Raw genomic sequence first — 14,504 nt, forward strand, 5'->3', positions numbered from 1 at the left:
CTCTTTGGTATCTTTTGAATTTTAAATTATGTGATTATATTACCTAATAAATATCTTGTCAAGAATACTTGATAATTATCTTTCCATGTCAGGAAAAACAGAGCTATCTAATTTTTTAAGTGGCTGAATGATATTACCTTGTTGGATTTACCACATTTAACCAACTCTCTACTGATAAAAACTTAAAATGTTTCCAAGTGATCACTATTATATATATTTGCACCCAAATGCGAGTATTCTTGAGCAATAACTTCTTATAACTATGTTGAAAATATATGTGTATTTAATTTTGTTACAGCTATTTAAATATTTAGCGCACATTTTTGTTATTGTCATTTGTTGTTGTCGTTTATGCATTTTTTTTTTTTAAATTTTTTTTTTAATGTTTATTTATTTTTGAGACAGAGAGAGACAGGGCATGAACGGGGGAGGGTCAGAGAGAGAGGGAGACACAGAATCTGAAACAGGCCCCAGGCTCCGAGCCATCAGCCCAGAGCCCGACGCGGGGCTCGAACTCACGGACCGTGAGATCATGACCTGAGCCGAAGTCGGCCGCCTAACCGACTGAGCCACCCAGGCGCCCCTGTCGTTTATGCATTTTTGAGAGACAGAGAGCACGTATGAGAGAGAGCGGGGAGGGGGAGAGGGAGACAGAGGATCTGAAGTGGGCTGTGTGCTGACAGCAGAGAGCCCAATGGGGGGCTTGAACTCACAAACCGGGAGATCACAACCTCAGGAGGTCGGTCACTCAGCTGACTGAATCACTCCTGTACCCCCTTGTTGTTACTAAATGAAACACACACACCTGACATAATGTGAGTTTTCTGACATTCTCTAGAGATAAGATCCCTGTATAAATTTCAATCATGTGATTTCATCAAGTTTCATCACTAGCAATGACATTTCGGACTTCAATACACATAAAAATATGACGCATATGAAACAATTTTGTGCCATTCTGAAATTCAATTGTTTGTTATATCAAAATGCTCTTACCTTCCTGTTACCAAACACTAATTCTTAAAGAAGCAAGTTCTACTATATGCATATGTTGCTTTGCAATGTAATTTTGTAAGTTTTACCTTATTTTCTTGCCAGGCTATCTTTGGGTTTTTCTTTTAATTTTTTTTTTAATGTTTATTCATTTTTTTTTTCAACGTTTATTTATTTTTGGGACAGAGAGAGACAGAGCATGAACGGGGGAGGGGCAGAGAGAGAGGGAGACACAGAATCAGAAACAGGCTCCAGGCTCTGAGCCATCAGCCCAGAGCCTGACGCGGGGCTCGAACTCCCGGACCGTGAGATCGTGACCTGGCTGAAGTCGGACGCTTAACCGACTGCGCCACCCAGGCGCCCCAATGTTTATTCATTTTTGAGAGAGAGAGAGCGAGAGCAGGGAAGGGGCAGAGAGAGAGAGAGGGAGACACAGAATCCGAAGCAGGCTCCAGGCTCCAAGCTGTCAGCACAGAGCCCGACGTGGGGCTCGAACCCATGAACCATGAGATCATGACCTGAGCTGAAGCCAGATGCTTAACCAACTGAGCCACCCAGGCGCCCCAATTGCCAGGCTATCTTTGAAGGCCTGGTGAGTGCTAGCACTGGCCTATGGAATCCGGCTTTATGAGATGAAGGTCAGGATAATTGACAGATTGTACCAGTGTTCTAAAAGCCTGGGTAATGAATTCAGACAACTAAATATAGGACTGGAATAAATCTTTTATTACCGAAAATAATCCACAATGGAGATGGTTGGCACTGGGCAGATTTCCACAAAAATTCATGAACAGCATTCACAAAGAGAACTTGGGTACATGGCTTTGAACCCATAGGAGGCACAAATGCCACTGGTTGACTTTGAAATGCTATCTTATCACTTGGAATGGATGCCCAAAAAAGCCAGTTGTAAGATAGTTTTTTTTTTTTTTTGCGAAGGATTCTGTCAGTTCTCATTTTACACCCAACATGCAATAATTTTCTAGATCTTCACTGAAATCCAAAGACCTTTCACTAATCTTCCTAAAGTAATTATTCTGCAACAATTCCCTCACAATCACAAAGTTCCTTAAGGAGCTGGGGTTACAAAGAGGTGTCACAGAAGACAGAACCTGTACTCTCAAAGACAGGAATTACCATATACATAAACTTTAATGGCTTTTAAAGTGGGACTCCTAAATCATTGTATGACTTATCAACTCAGAATTTAGAGCTCTTCTTTTACTGGGATCATTCTTTAAAATAAAACTGCTTTCCTTTACTTTTCTGTAGCAGTAGGAAGAACAGACATGGTACAAAACAGGAAGCTGTGTTGCTCCAAAAATGTCACAGGATCGGATGACTCGAAAACCTTCACCAAACTTGGGACCGTGACACCATTCACATGTAGACGGGCTGCGAATGAGGAAACATCACGTCAATACTTAGTAAATATCTACTAAGGAAAAGACATCTTGCCCGATGCTGTGCAAGACTCTAAGTAGTTTAAAATGGGGCCTTTATCGTTATTGATCTTAGCATCTAATTAAAGAGCTAAAACATACACAAGTAAAAATTAAGTGCTAAAAAATAGATATGTGAATACAAAACAATCCTAGTTTTCTAAAACAAAAAAGCATAGACGCATAGCAAGGAAACACTCTAAGGATAGACACAGAGAGAAAACAGTACTTATTCTTGGTCAATGTGATCACAGGACATTTTAAATGTCCTTATAAAGTTTTTCCATAATTTTCAAATTTTCTGTAAGAACTACGTATTATTTTTAGAATTCAAAATAAATATATTATTTTAAAAATAAAGGGACTACCATAACCTAGTATAGGACTAGTGTCTGCATGTATTTTTAGATGCTCACAAATCCGTTAAAAAAAATAATAAAGACATCAACCGCTTATTCCATTTGCATGAACAGACTGTTCACAGAAGAAGAGACTTGAATGTCGAGAGCACATTGAGAAATGTAGCTTCTCAACCTCGTCAGCCATCAGAGACTACAGATACCATTTCATAATCATCAGATGGGCACAATGGAAAAGTCTGCCAGTACAAAGTTTGGTGTGGATGAGAATCATCAGGGGCCACTCCTACTTTCTTGGTGGTGTAGACATCGGTGTGATTTACCAATTTTAAATTTAAAAAATAAAAAAAAAATTGATATAAACATGGATACACGTTAAATTTTACATACGTATAAAATGTCAAAAGAGTTAACAGAATGTCTTGGACAAATTTTTATGGCAATACATTTTGTTTTGCTTCATATTATGAATAGCATCATAATATTCCAAAACATGGATACACCGTAATTTTATTTTACCACTTTTTTTATTGATGCACATTTAGACTGCAATTGCCATCCCTCTGCCTGACTTGTGTTCACATGTTACTATTTCTATAAGACGAATTCTGGAGACTTAAATTTCTCTTTCAAGGGGTAAGCAGGATACTGTCAAAATGCCTTCCACAAAGCTTTGACCAACTTACAATGCCACGAATGGTACATGGTAACCCAGTTTGCGGCATCCAAAGCCAACATTTAGTGTCAATCTCCTTCATCTTGATTAAACGGGTACATAAAAAACCTATTGTTGCTATGTGATATCACAGTTCCTTGATTACCAATAAGATTTAACATTCTTCATGCTTATCAGCTATCAATGTATCATCACCCCTGAATTGCATATTCCTATCACTTATACACTTATTGGTTATGTCTTTTCTTATGGATTTGTGGGAGACATACATATAGGTTTCAACAGCTGTATGCATTGCAATATCTTCTTGATGGCTTGCCTCTTAGTTTCATAGGTGTCATGTTACATGGACAGATTACAAATTTATGAAACTTGGCTTTACTGTTTATATTTTTTGTTTTGCTCGAGGCGTGTTTTCCCATCGTGAAGTTATACATATTAGTCTCCTATACTTGCTTGCGAAGGCTTTAAAGTTTCGTTTTTCGCATTTACATCATTAATCCAACTGGAACTGATTTTGCATGGGATAGTGACATACACGTAGCAGGAATCTAATGATACATTTTTTTCCCCTGGTAGGTGACCAAATATCTCAGTATCACTTACTGAAAAATCTCTCCTTTCCCTACTGATCCACAGTGCTATTTTGCCCGACATCAAGCTTTTGCACACGCACGAGGACGTAATTGGACTATGTATTCTCTTCCACTGGTTAATTTGTCTTTCGTTGCACGTAACACCAGCTGTATTACTCTCTCTGACTTTATAATAATTCTTCATATCTGACCAGATATAAACCAACGAGGCCCTTAATGTTAGTCTTCTTTTTCAGGCTTGTCTTGGCTATTTTGGAGTCTCTGCTTTTCCATACACATTTTATAGTCAGCTTATCAAGTTTCTCGGAGATTCTGTTGGAGTTTTGACCAGAACTACATTGAACATACCATTCTATTTGGGGAGAACGGATGTATTTTTCGTGTTGGATCTTATTATACCTGAATATATATCTTTCTCATTTGATTCAAACTTCTTTATTTTTCTGTCATTTGATGTTTTCTCTCTGTAAACGCTTTGTACATATTTCACTTGATATATTCCTAGGTAGGTTACGTTTCTTTACAAAAAGTATCACTTAAACATTACATCTCTAATTGTTTTTGATATCTGGTTTTAGTTATAGCTTCTTTTCAACACCACACCATAGACATTGTTGTTATTATTTCATGGATTCTAGAGACCATGTTTGTTTATCCACATATCTCCAATCTCTTTCCCTCCATTCCTCCTTACATCTCAGAGCTTGCTTCTGGAGTCATTTTCCTCCTGATGCACACCCTTTGCAAGTTCCTTTAGTGAAAATCTAGAGGAAGTCAATTCTCTGTTTTATTTTCTCTGAAATGACATTCTTTCTCCCTTGTTCTTGCAAGTTCGTCGTGCTGGGCAAAGTAGCATGTTTTCGGTCATTGTCCCGCTGTTGCTAGCAGTTGACTTCTTATTCTAAGTGCCTTTTTCCCCCCTCGCTGATTTTGAGTCTTTGCCTTCGTCTTTGGTGTCTATAAGGTGTGTTACTGCCCTCGTATAGAGCTTTCAGCGTCCGAGGTCACATCTTTCATTACTTCTGAAAATACACAGAATTCTCTGGGACTCTACGTCTGTGTTAGAGTGTGTATTAATATCTCTTTACCTCCTGTCTGCATAGACACAATAATCTCTTCAGATCCCTCTGCGTGTCTGTATAGTTGTCTATTTATTTAACCCATGCACCGAGTTAATTTCAACTGTTCCACTTTTAGTTTCTAGAATTTCATTTCATTTAAAATTTCTTTTTCAGGGGTGCCTGGGTGGCTCAGCCAGTTAAGCATCCGACTTCAGCTCAGGTCATGATCTCATGGGTCGTGAGTTCAAGCCTCGCATTGGGCTCTGTGCTGACAGCTCGGAGCCTGGAGCCTGCTTCAGATTCTGTGTCTCCCTCTCTCTCTGCCCCTCTCCTGCTCACACTCTGACTCTCTCTCTCCCAAAAATAAATAAACATTAAAAAATAAATAAATAGGGGCCCCTGGGTGGCTCAGTCAGTTGAGCAGTTGACTTCGGCTCCGGTCATGATCTCACGGTTCTGTTCATGGGTTTGAGCCCCACGTTGGGCGCTGTGTTAACAGCTCAGAGCCTGGAGCCTGCTTCAGATTCTGTGTCTCCCTCTCTCTCTACCCCTTGCCCACTCACACTCTGTCTCTCTCTCTCTCTCAAAAATAAACATTAAAAAATTTTTTTAATAAATGAAAATAAAATTTCTTTTTCATATGTGCCCACTCATATTCGATGGTCTTTTATTTCTTAACCATTTTAAAATTAATATGTTTTATTACTTTAAACACTGAAAATAGGTATTTCATATTCTGTAAAGTTCATATTCTTGGATCCTTGGAGGCTTGTACCTGTTGACTGATTTTGCTGACTTTAACTGTTGATGGCTCATTTCCACACGTATTTGGACATTTCTTTCAACTGTGAGATAATGTTCAATTTAACTTAATTTTTTCGGAGTCTTCAAAGTCTAAATTGAGGATGTTTCTCTCAGAAACGCTTGGTTAGCTAGAAAAAAGGTATTTACTGCCCGGGGACACGTAGCCCACTCTTGGGTACAGATTTGAGGAATGTCAGGTTCAGCTTCCCTACTTTGTGGTGAATTCAAATCTTTTTGTACCACGTCTGTTACCACTCGCTAGTTTGGTTTTATTTCTTTGTAAAACTTTGTATCTTTTGAGATATTTCTTAATTTTTCATGTGCATTCAAATCTCATGAACACTGACATCTCGATGCATTAAAATGGAAAACTTTGGGTCCTGGTCCCTTTTTACTGGTAGTTTAGAATCACCTTCTTCAATGTCTTTGATGATTACTAGTCTGTTCAGGCTTCCTGCCTTTTATGGAGTCTATATTGGTAATTTATCTACTCCTGGGAAATTTCACTTAGGCATACAACAAATGTTTGTTAAATCAGTAATATACGCACTGATGAGCGTAACAACAGATTTATACCATCTGAAGGAAATAAGAGATAAGCTGAGTGGACGGCCAGTCGATGGGGTTTAAAAACCCTAGTCCTGAGATTAGGCAATGATTCTCACACTGGCCACGGATCACTGAGGAGAAGTTGCTCGAAATACGTCTGGTCTCTAGGAAGCTAGAGTATAAAGCATTTCCCTGCATAGTGTGCCTGGGACTAAAGAAGCCTTTTTTGGAAGAACCCACTTCTGTGTCCTTAGTAATTCACAGGACCTATGACTACGGACTGTAGAGACATTGCCAGCTACCCCTCAGCAACGTGTAACTCCCACTGGAATTAAGTAGTGACTTGAGGATTTTAGCAAACGGGCTGAATTCAGACGACATCACATGCCTGAAGAACCAGAAGGAGAAATTCGAAGAATTTTATGTATGCCCGAGGGTGTGGTGTGGTGTGTGTGTGTTGACGGTAAAACTCTCACCTGGCCTCTATTGACTACCATTTTAAAGGCTTAAAGGTGTATTCTTCCTAAAAGGGCTTCAGCATTTGCTCACCATTTTAGCAGCTCTTGAATTTCCACTGGGATCTCATCGTAATATTTGTCTAGATTACTTTTTAAGAAGAACAAGGAAGTAAGATGAGTCAGACACGGGGGGCTATTTAAAGAATTCTCTTTCCAAAAAGTAGGATGCGTGAAAGTGTTCTCAAACTGGAGTTTTTTCAGGTTAAGCTTCAAAATCGCAGGTGGAAAAGTAGTCAGATCAGTCCCGTTAACATTCAGATTTTCAAGTAATCTGTAAATAAAGGAAACCAAATTTAAAAGGTGTTTATGCAACTCATAATACTGAAATAAAATTCCGTCCCAATGTTCCGGAAAATTAGCATCAAACTTAGCAATAACATACAAGTGTTTAAGAACTTCTTTAGAATCAGAGAATTAAAAAGCAATCGAAACAGTATGTTATGCCAATAAGTGCGTTTGTGTGAATAGCAAGAGTTAAAGCATATGTTTTGGGTCTTTGCAACATGTCATTACAGAAAAAGAAATACTATAGCATAATGATACAAAGAAAGGATATATATTTGTTGAGCAATTGAACACCAGTACCTATTTTTTCATCCAAACCTCATCAAAACGGTGGAATTAACACAATCATACGTATCATGTGCTATGTTGCACACGGACTTTTCATCACCCGAGTCCCCCTGGTTTTTACTGTGTCCATTGCTTCTGATAGCCCTGATTTCTTTGTTCAAAGAGAACCAACCTTACTGATTTTCTCATTTATACTACTTGTCTTCATGGTGTGTTTTACAGCCACTCATCTCCTTTCTAATTAGTGCTGGAGACAGGCAGAAAAGTATCTGTTTATGAGGGTCACATAAACACACATCAAAGGCTGGTCCAACTTGTCAAGTGTGCTGGGAGTGAAGAGGTTGAAATGACGACTTTTGAAGCGAAGGGCTGGGAGCTCTGGAGTCTGTCTCATGTGCTCATGTGCAGCCTCGTTTCTCGTCCACACAAACTCTTCAGTTCTGACTCCTGACAATACTAAAACATGATGGGGGCGCCTGGGTGGCTCAGCCAGTTGAGCATCTGACTCTTGATTTCAGCTCAGGCCATGATCTCACGGTTGGTGGGTTCGAGCCCCACATCCAGCTCCGCGCTGACAGCACAGAGCCTGCTTGGGATTCTGTCTCCCTCTTTGCCCCTCCCCTGCTTGCTCTCTCTTTCTCTCTTTCAAAAATAAATAGATACACATTTTTAAAAAATAGTATTAAAATAGTAAAGAAAAATGTTTGTGTGTGTTTGGGGGGAAAAAGATAGCCATTAATAGACTGGGAAAGTACAGTAGGGTTTCAAAACTAATAAGGGAGAAAAAAAGAATAGCGTCTTGAAAAAAATCACACACACATACACACACAGAAAGAAGGCAAATAGGAGAAGGAAGAAGTAAATAGTAAATACAAAGTAAAATGGAAGGCAAAAATGTAAATATATAAGCCCTAACAAATGCAAACAGGTTAAATACTCCTATTAAAATATAAAGATTGTTACATGGGATATAATGATTGGTACAAATATTAGAAAAGCAGAGACAAAATTATCTCACTTTACTGAGGATAAGACTATCCTCCTAGAAAGCCAAAGAAAATCCAGTAAAACTGAACCAGAATGAAGATAAATTGAGTTATATAACTTGATTTTAAATTCATGTACAGAAGGACATAGCTTTTCTCTATTCTGTACTGGCAATAGTCAGCTAGAAATAAAAATTAGAGAAAATGTTACATTCATAATAGCAACACAATTATAGAATACTTAGAGGAAGTTAGTAATAAAGATAAAGGACTTATGTGAAATGAGCCATAAATTCTTTTTTTTTTTAATTTTTTTAATGTTTATTTATTTTTGAGAGAGAGCAGGGGAGGGGCAGAGAGAGGGAGACACAGAATCTGAAGCAGGGTCCAGGCTCTGAGCGGTCAACACAGAGCCCGATGTGGGGCTCAAACCCACAAACTGTGAGACCATGACCCAACCTGAAGTCAGATGCTTAACCGACTGAGCCACCCAGGTGCCCCGGTCATAAATTCTTATAAAGGACATAAAACAAAATCTAAACAAATGAAACATTATGCTGTGTTTTAGGATGAAAAGATTTAGTAACATCAGAAATATAAATTCTTCAGAATTTATATGTAAACTCAAGACAATTCCAATCGAAATTTCAATTTTGTGTTTATATTTTTTGGGGGTGGAGGGGCTTGGAATTATATTAAATGATCTTAAAGCTCATGATATAAAGAGAATAGGTTTTTTAAAAAATGTTTATTTATCCTGAGAGAGAGAGAGAGAGAGAGAGTAGGGGGGAGAGGCAGAGAGAGAGAGAGGGAGAAAAGAATCCCAAGCAGGTTCTGCCCTATACGTGCAGAGCCCAACTCGGGGCTCAATCCCATGAATCGCAAGATCGTGACCCGAGCTGAAATCAAGAGTCAGACACTTAACCGATGGAGCCACCCAGACACCCCCTAAAGAGAACAGTTAAAAGATTATTATTGAAAAATAGTCTCCCTATTAATTGTTAAAAATTATTCTAAAGTCGTAAGTAAAATAGGATGGCACTGACCTAGAAGGACATAGATGAACTTCAGAGACTTTTTAAAAATCAGTGTGAGAAAGAATCAGAGCTTGGTATTATTAAGATTACACGATGTATGTGTATATCCTTACCCCAAATAAGTTAAGACAGATAAGAACACAGGTTCACACACAGAAAAATGAACAAGGTTCTCTCATCATTCTATTACGTAGCCATCAGGACAGCTTTTAAACAATCACTGAAAATGTTATGTCTTAAAATGTTATGTCTTAAAAATGGCAATCATTCAAATTCTGTTTTTGTAAACTTTATGCTTTCACATATTATGTTTTATGACCATTCAATATATGAAAGAATTCAATTTTCTCCAACACAGTCATTACCAAATATACCCTTATAGGGCATATGACTGTGTGTACTTACTACTTCCCAAATACCTGAGTTTCTGGATTTTGTTTGGGATAGAAGCAACACTATTGTAGGAGATATCAAGTTCCTCAAGATGGGCCAAAGAAAATAACCTTAAATAGAAAAAAGAAAATGAAATTAAAAATGACTACATGTTTGTCATTACTGGGCATGAATGAAGAATTAAATATTTGAGTAAAGAGGTAAAAGTATTAGAGAAACTGTATTTTTCTAAGATCTTATAATTTATGGACTTCTTTTCATTATAGGCAGTGTAATTACAATCCAAGTTCCTCAAATAAACCATTTATCCTTTAAGGCTGCCTTGAAATGTTTGGAGTGGATAAAGCTCCACGCAGAAAAAGCCACCTGAGAAATTTCTAGCACATTCGGATATATTATTTCCTTGGTTGCTGTCTTAGTTTCCTAGGGCTGACATAACAAATGACCACAGCCAGGTGGGGTGGAGCAAGGGACATTTACACTCTCACAGTCCGGGAGGCCAGCGGTGGGAAATCAGGGTGTTAGTGGAGTCGGTTCTTTTTCGGAGGCTGTGAGGACCCTCCAGGTAGGTTTTGGGATGGAGAAGACAAGAACCAAAAAAAAAAAAGGAAAAAAAAAAAAAAAAAAAAAAGGAAAGGAAAGGAGACATTCTGGTGATGTCATTACCCCTTAAACAAACAATGAAAACGTATTTCATGAACAAATGCTATCTCAAGGCTTTGGGGAAAAGAAGACACCTTTTGGGTTTTTGAAATGATTTATCACCTTTATTTTACAAGAAAACTAAATAGACCCATCAAAGGGCTTTCCGTGGTTACAAGACTTCAAACACTTAACCTGAGAGAGTTGATGACACCTTTACGTTGTATGATCAAGGGCATAACTAACTGTAGGGGGCCTAACAGCAAGGGCATAGCTAGGATGAGAACCCCGTTCTTTGTGCCTCCAGAGCCGAGACTTTCCTCTCTGCTTTTGCTTTACAACAGATGCCCTAAGCAGCTCAACGCAAAATTGTAGCAACAAAAAATTGGGCCTCAGGGAATTTGTGCTGTGCTGTCAATCTTCCCCTAATACACATACAGAACCTGTTAATCTAATAAAAAATATACGGCTTTATTTCAATTTTTTTTTTCAACGTTTATTTATTTTTGGGACAGAGAGAGACAGAGCATGAACGGGGGAGGGGCAGAGAGAGAGGGAGACACAGAATCGGAAACAGGCTCCAGGCTCCGAGCCATCAGCCCAGAGCCCGACGCGGGGCTCGAACTCACGGACCGCGAGATCGTGACCTGGCTGAAGTCGGACGCTCAACCGACTGCGCCACCCAGGCGCCCCATATACGGCTTTATTTCAAAAACACTAGTATTATTGAGAAATAGCTCCTTAAAACTTTTTGACTATAACCAATGGTTAACCAATAGTCCAAACTAATTTGCTTAATCTCTAAATAGTGAATAATGTTGACCCTCTACTTACGAACAAGTTGTAGTTGCTTTAGGAATTTTTATATTCCTGGGCGCTTGGGTGGCCCAGTCAGTTAAGGGTAGGACTTGGGCTCAGGTCATGATCTCATGGATAGTGAGTTCAAGCCCCGCACCAGGCTCTGTGCTGACAGCTCAGATTCTGTGTCTCCCTCTCTGTCTGCTCCTCCCCTACGTGTGCCCCCCTCCATCTTCCTCTCCCTCTCTGTCTCTAAACTAACATTAAAAAAAAGAATTTTTACATTTTGCTTATTTAAAATTTTTTTTTTAATGTTTATTTATTTTTGAGAGACAGAGTGTGAGCAGGAGAGGGACAGAGAGAGAGGGGAACACAGAATCTGAAATAGGCTCCAGGCTCTGAGCTGTGAGCACAGAGCCTGATGCGGGGCTCGAACTCAGGCGAAAAGGTGAGACTATGACCTGAGCCAAAGTCAGACGCCCAACCGACTGAGCCACCCAGGCGCCCCTACATTTTGTCTAAATGACAGTTATGGTTATTAAAGCTTGTAATTCTAATTATAGATTATCAAATGTAAGTTTATATTTAGATGCATATATAGGTACATACACATACATATATGTGTCTTTATATGTACATATATATATGTAGTTTGTGTGTGTGTGTGTATATGTGTGTGTATACATATGCAGGGTTATGTGTGTGTGTATATATATATATGTATATATGTACACACAGATTAGTGTACACACATATATTACTTAGCTCTGTTCACCGGGACTGTCTAGAAGCAATGTCATCACCATAGCGATGGCACATCCAGCACTCAGATCTCAGTGTTTAAACACCATCTTTCAATAAAAAAGAAACAGGGTTTCCCTAGAGAAATAGCTGCTTCTAGTATCAAGGCAGAGAAAATACAATTTATGTTACTGTTGAAAAATATAGATGATTTAAACAGAAATAAAATATACACAAGGCAGTATTCTTACTTTCTTAGTGTTTATGTTTTTATATATGTGTAATGTATGATGCGTATATACACATTTTTATACAGAAATGGTATAACTTCTATATGCTTTTTGTTCTTTTAAATGACTGAATAGTGATACAGTTTATGAATATAGAATTTGTCAGATTGTTAGTTACAAACAATGCTAGGTGAACAAGCTTATAAATGAATTTTGATGCGGTTCCTTAATTGCTGTGAGAATCTTTACAAAATGTTGTTCAACTATTTAAGAGCCCCTGTCCCTTTGCCCTTTACCCACGTTCAATTTGTTAAACTCTAACTCGAAGAAGTATCTTGTTTTGCGTTTGGTTACAGTTTTGGTTTAAAATTTTCATTAGGGGTTAAATAATTCCCTGTCCATATGTGGGGGAGGGGGGAGGAAACCCATCTCTCTCATACCCAAATATCAACATTCCTGTTACAGAATCTTCGGTATTATACTAGCTAATTTCTTAGTCTACAGATTAGGAAATTGAGACCAGGAAGCTTAAGTGACTTTCTCCAGACAAAACAGGTCATTATCAATTTTGAAGTTAAAAGTCTAGATTTCCTAATGCCACATACAGTGTCCTTTCCAAAAAGGCTGTCGAGGGATAGGTGCAAGTTTCTCACTTGAGCCTCTTTATATGATATATATTCTTTTAATCTATACTCAGATAATGGATCTCTAGATGAGCGCTCTAGCCCCCGTGAGAGTTGACATCTATGTAGCTGGTAGGATTCCTTTTAACACAATAACAAGAAGCAAATCAGTGAATCAGAACAGAATGCGAATTATTCGATGGCTAAAAAGTTGCCAGCTGCTTTCAAACGGGAAATTGATCGCTTTCTAAATAGTAAATTCTTTTCTGTGTTTATAATCTCAGGCTACCGACCTTACCCAGGTGGAAGGGTAGTGATCAAATTAAAGGCGATGCTGAAAACTCTAAGGAACTTAAGCTGTTGGATTTCAGAAGGGATTTCTTTGATAGGATTATTTCTCAGGAATAGTAGTTGTAAATTTTTAAGACAAAATATCTGAGGAACAGAAAAGAGAAACAAATATGAGTGGCATGATAAAGTGTACAAGTCTCTGTTTGTTACATTTTGTAAGCCCTTTGAACTACCATAGTAGAATCAGTAAAAGAACATTAACTGGCTGTATTATTTATCTCTTTTTTCACTCTTTTCCGGGGTATCATAAGTGGCTATTTTTTGGTTATAATTATTATTAATAAGACATTATTCTTGAAAAGACAGTAATATCAAAATCAAAATTAAAATTAAAAGAAATTATTGCAATATATACCAATGATAAAAATGGACTCACTTCTGTGGGGAAATAACTGATCTCATTAAAGGATAAGTTAAGATATATCAGTTGGGAAGCCAACGGTGTTAAGTCTGGACAAGTCATAATAAAAAAACCCTAAAAGAAAATGACAAGAGATTAGAGGTGAATCATTAACAAGGCACAAAATATTTTATACTAAAGTAAAACAAGCAAAAAAACGAGCACATAATCTGAGTGATGGTGTTTTTCACAACACACAAACGAGCCTGTATTCACCTTCCATTCATGTATGTTAGTCTGTCATAATAATAATTTCTTTTTTTTTTTTTTTTAATTTTTTTTCAACGTTTATTTATTTTTGGGACAGAGAGAGACGGAGCATGAACGGGGGAGGGGCAGAGAGAGAGGGACACAGAATCGGAAACAGGCTCCAGGCTCTGAGCCATCAGACCAGAGCCCGACGCCGGGCTCGAACTCCCGGACCGCGAGATCGTGACCTGGCTGAAGTCGGACGCTTAACCGACTGCGCCACCCAGGCGCCCCAATAATAATTTCTTAATTATGTGAAGGATAGAAACGAAATAGAAACACCTCTAAGTATTCATGTGTGTAGGAAGTATAGTGTTGTATGTGTGACAGGAATTATTTTCATTAATAACAAGCAAACATTGCTTGAGTGTCCACTACATGCTGAAAAGTTAGTAAATATATTTTACATTCAATTATATCTTTTATCTTATTTTGTCATGTTTCTACTTCTATTTCTCTCTAGTCTCGCTGTTAATCTAACAG

General features: G+C 38.2%; 1 protein-coding gene across 1 annotated transcript in view; it reads right to left on the reverse strand.

Moving 5' to 3' along the window:
- Positions 1 to 2,168: 2,168 nt before the first annotated feature.
- Positions 2,169 to 14,504, reverse strand: part of LRRC63 (leucine rich repeat containing 63) — a 34,517-nt gene continuing 22,181 nt past the window's right edge. Inside the window, exons 5-9 of the mRNA XM_030321454.1 lie at positions 13,749 to 13,847; positions 13,320 to 13,456; positions 10,014 to 10,097; positions 7,030 to 7,269; positions 2,169 to 2,388 (exon numbers count right to left, since the gene is read on the reverse strand). Of these exons, the coding sequence (XP_030177314.1) occupies positions 2,169 to 2,388; positions 7,030 to 7,269; positions 10,014 to 10,097; positions 13,320 to 13,456; positions 13,749 to 13,847 (780 nt within the window). The remainder of the gene's footprint in view (positions 2,389 to 7,029; positions 7,270 to 10,013; positions 10,098 to 13,319; positions 13,457 to 13,748; positions 13,848 to 14,504) is intronic.

The sequence above is a fragment of the Lynx canadensis genome, chromosome A1 (assembly GCF_007474595.2).
Source record: "Lynx canadensis isolate LIC74 chromosome A1, mLynCan4.pri.v2, whole genome shotgun sequence".
Classification (NCBI taxonomy): domain Eukaryota; kingdom Metazoa; phylum Chordata; class Mammalia; order Carnivora; family Felidae; genus Lynx; species Lynx canadensis.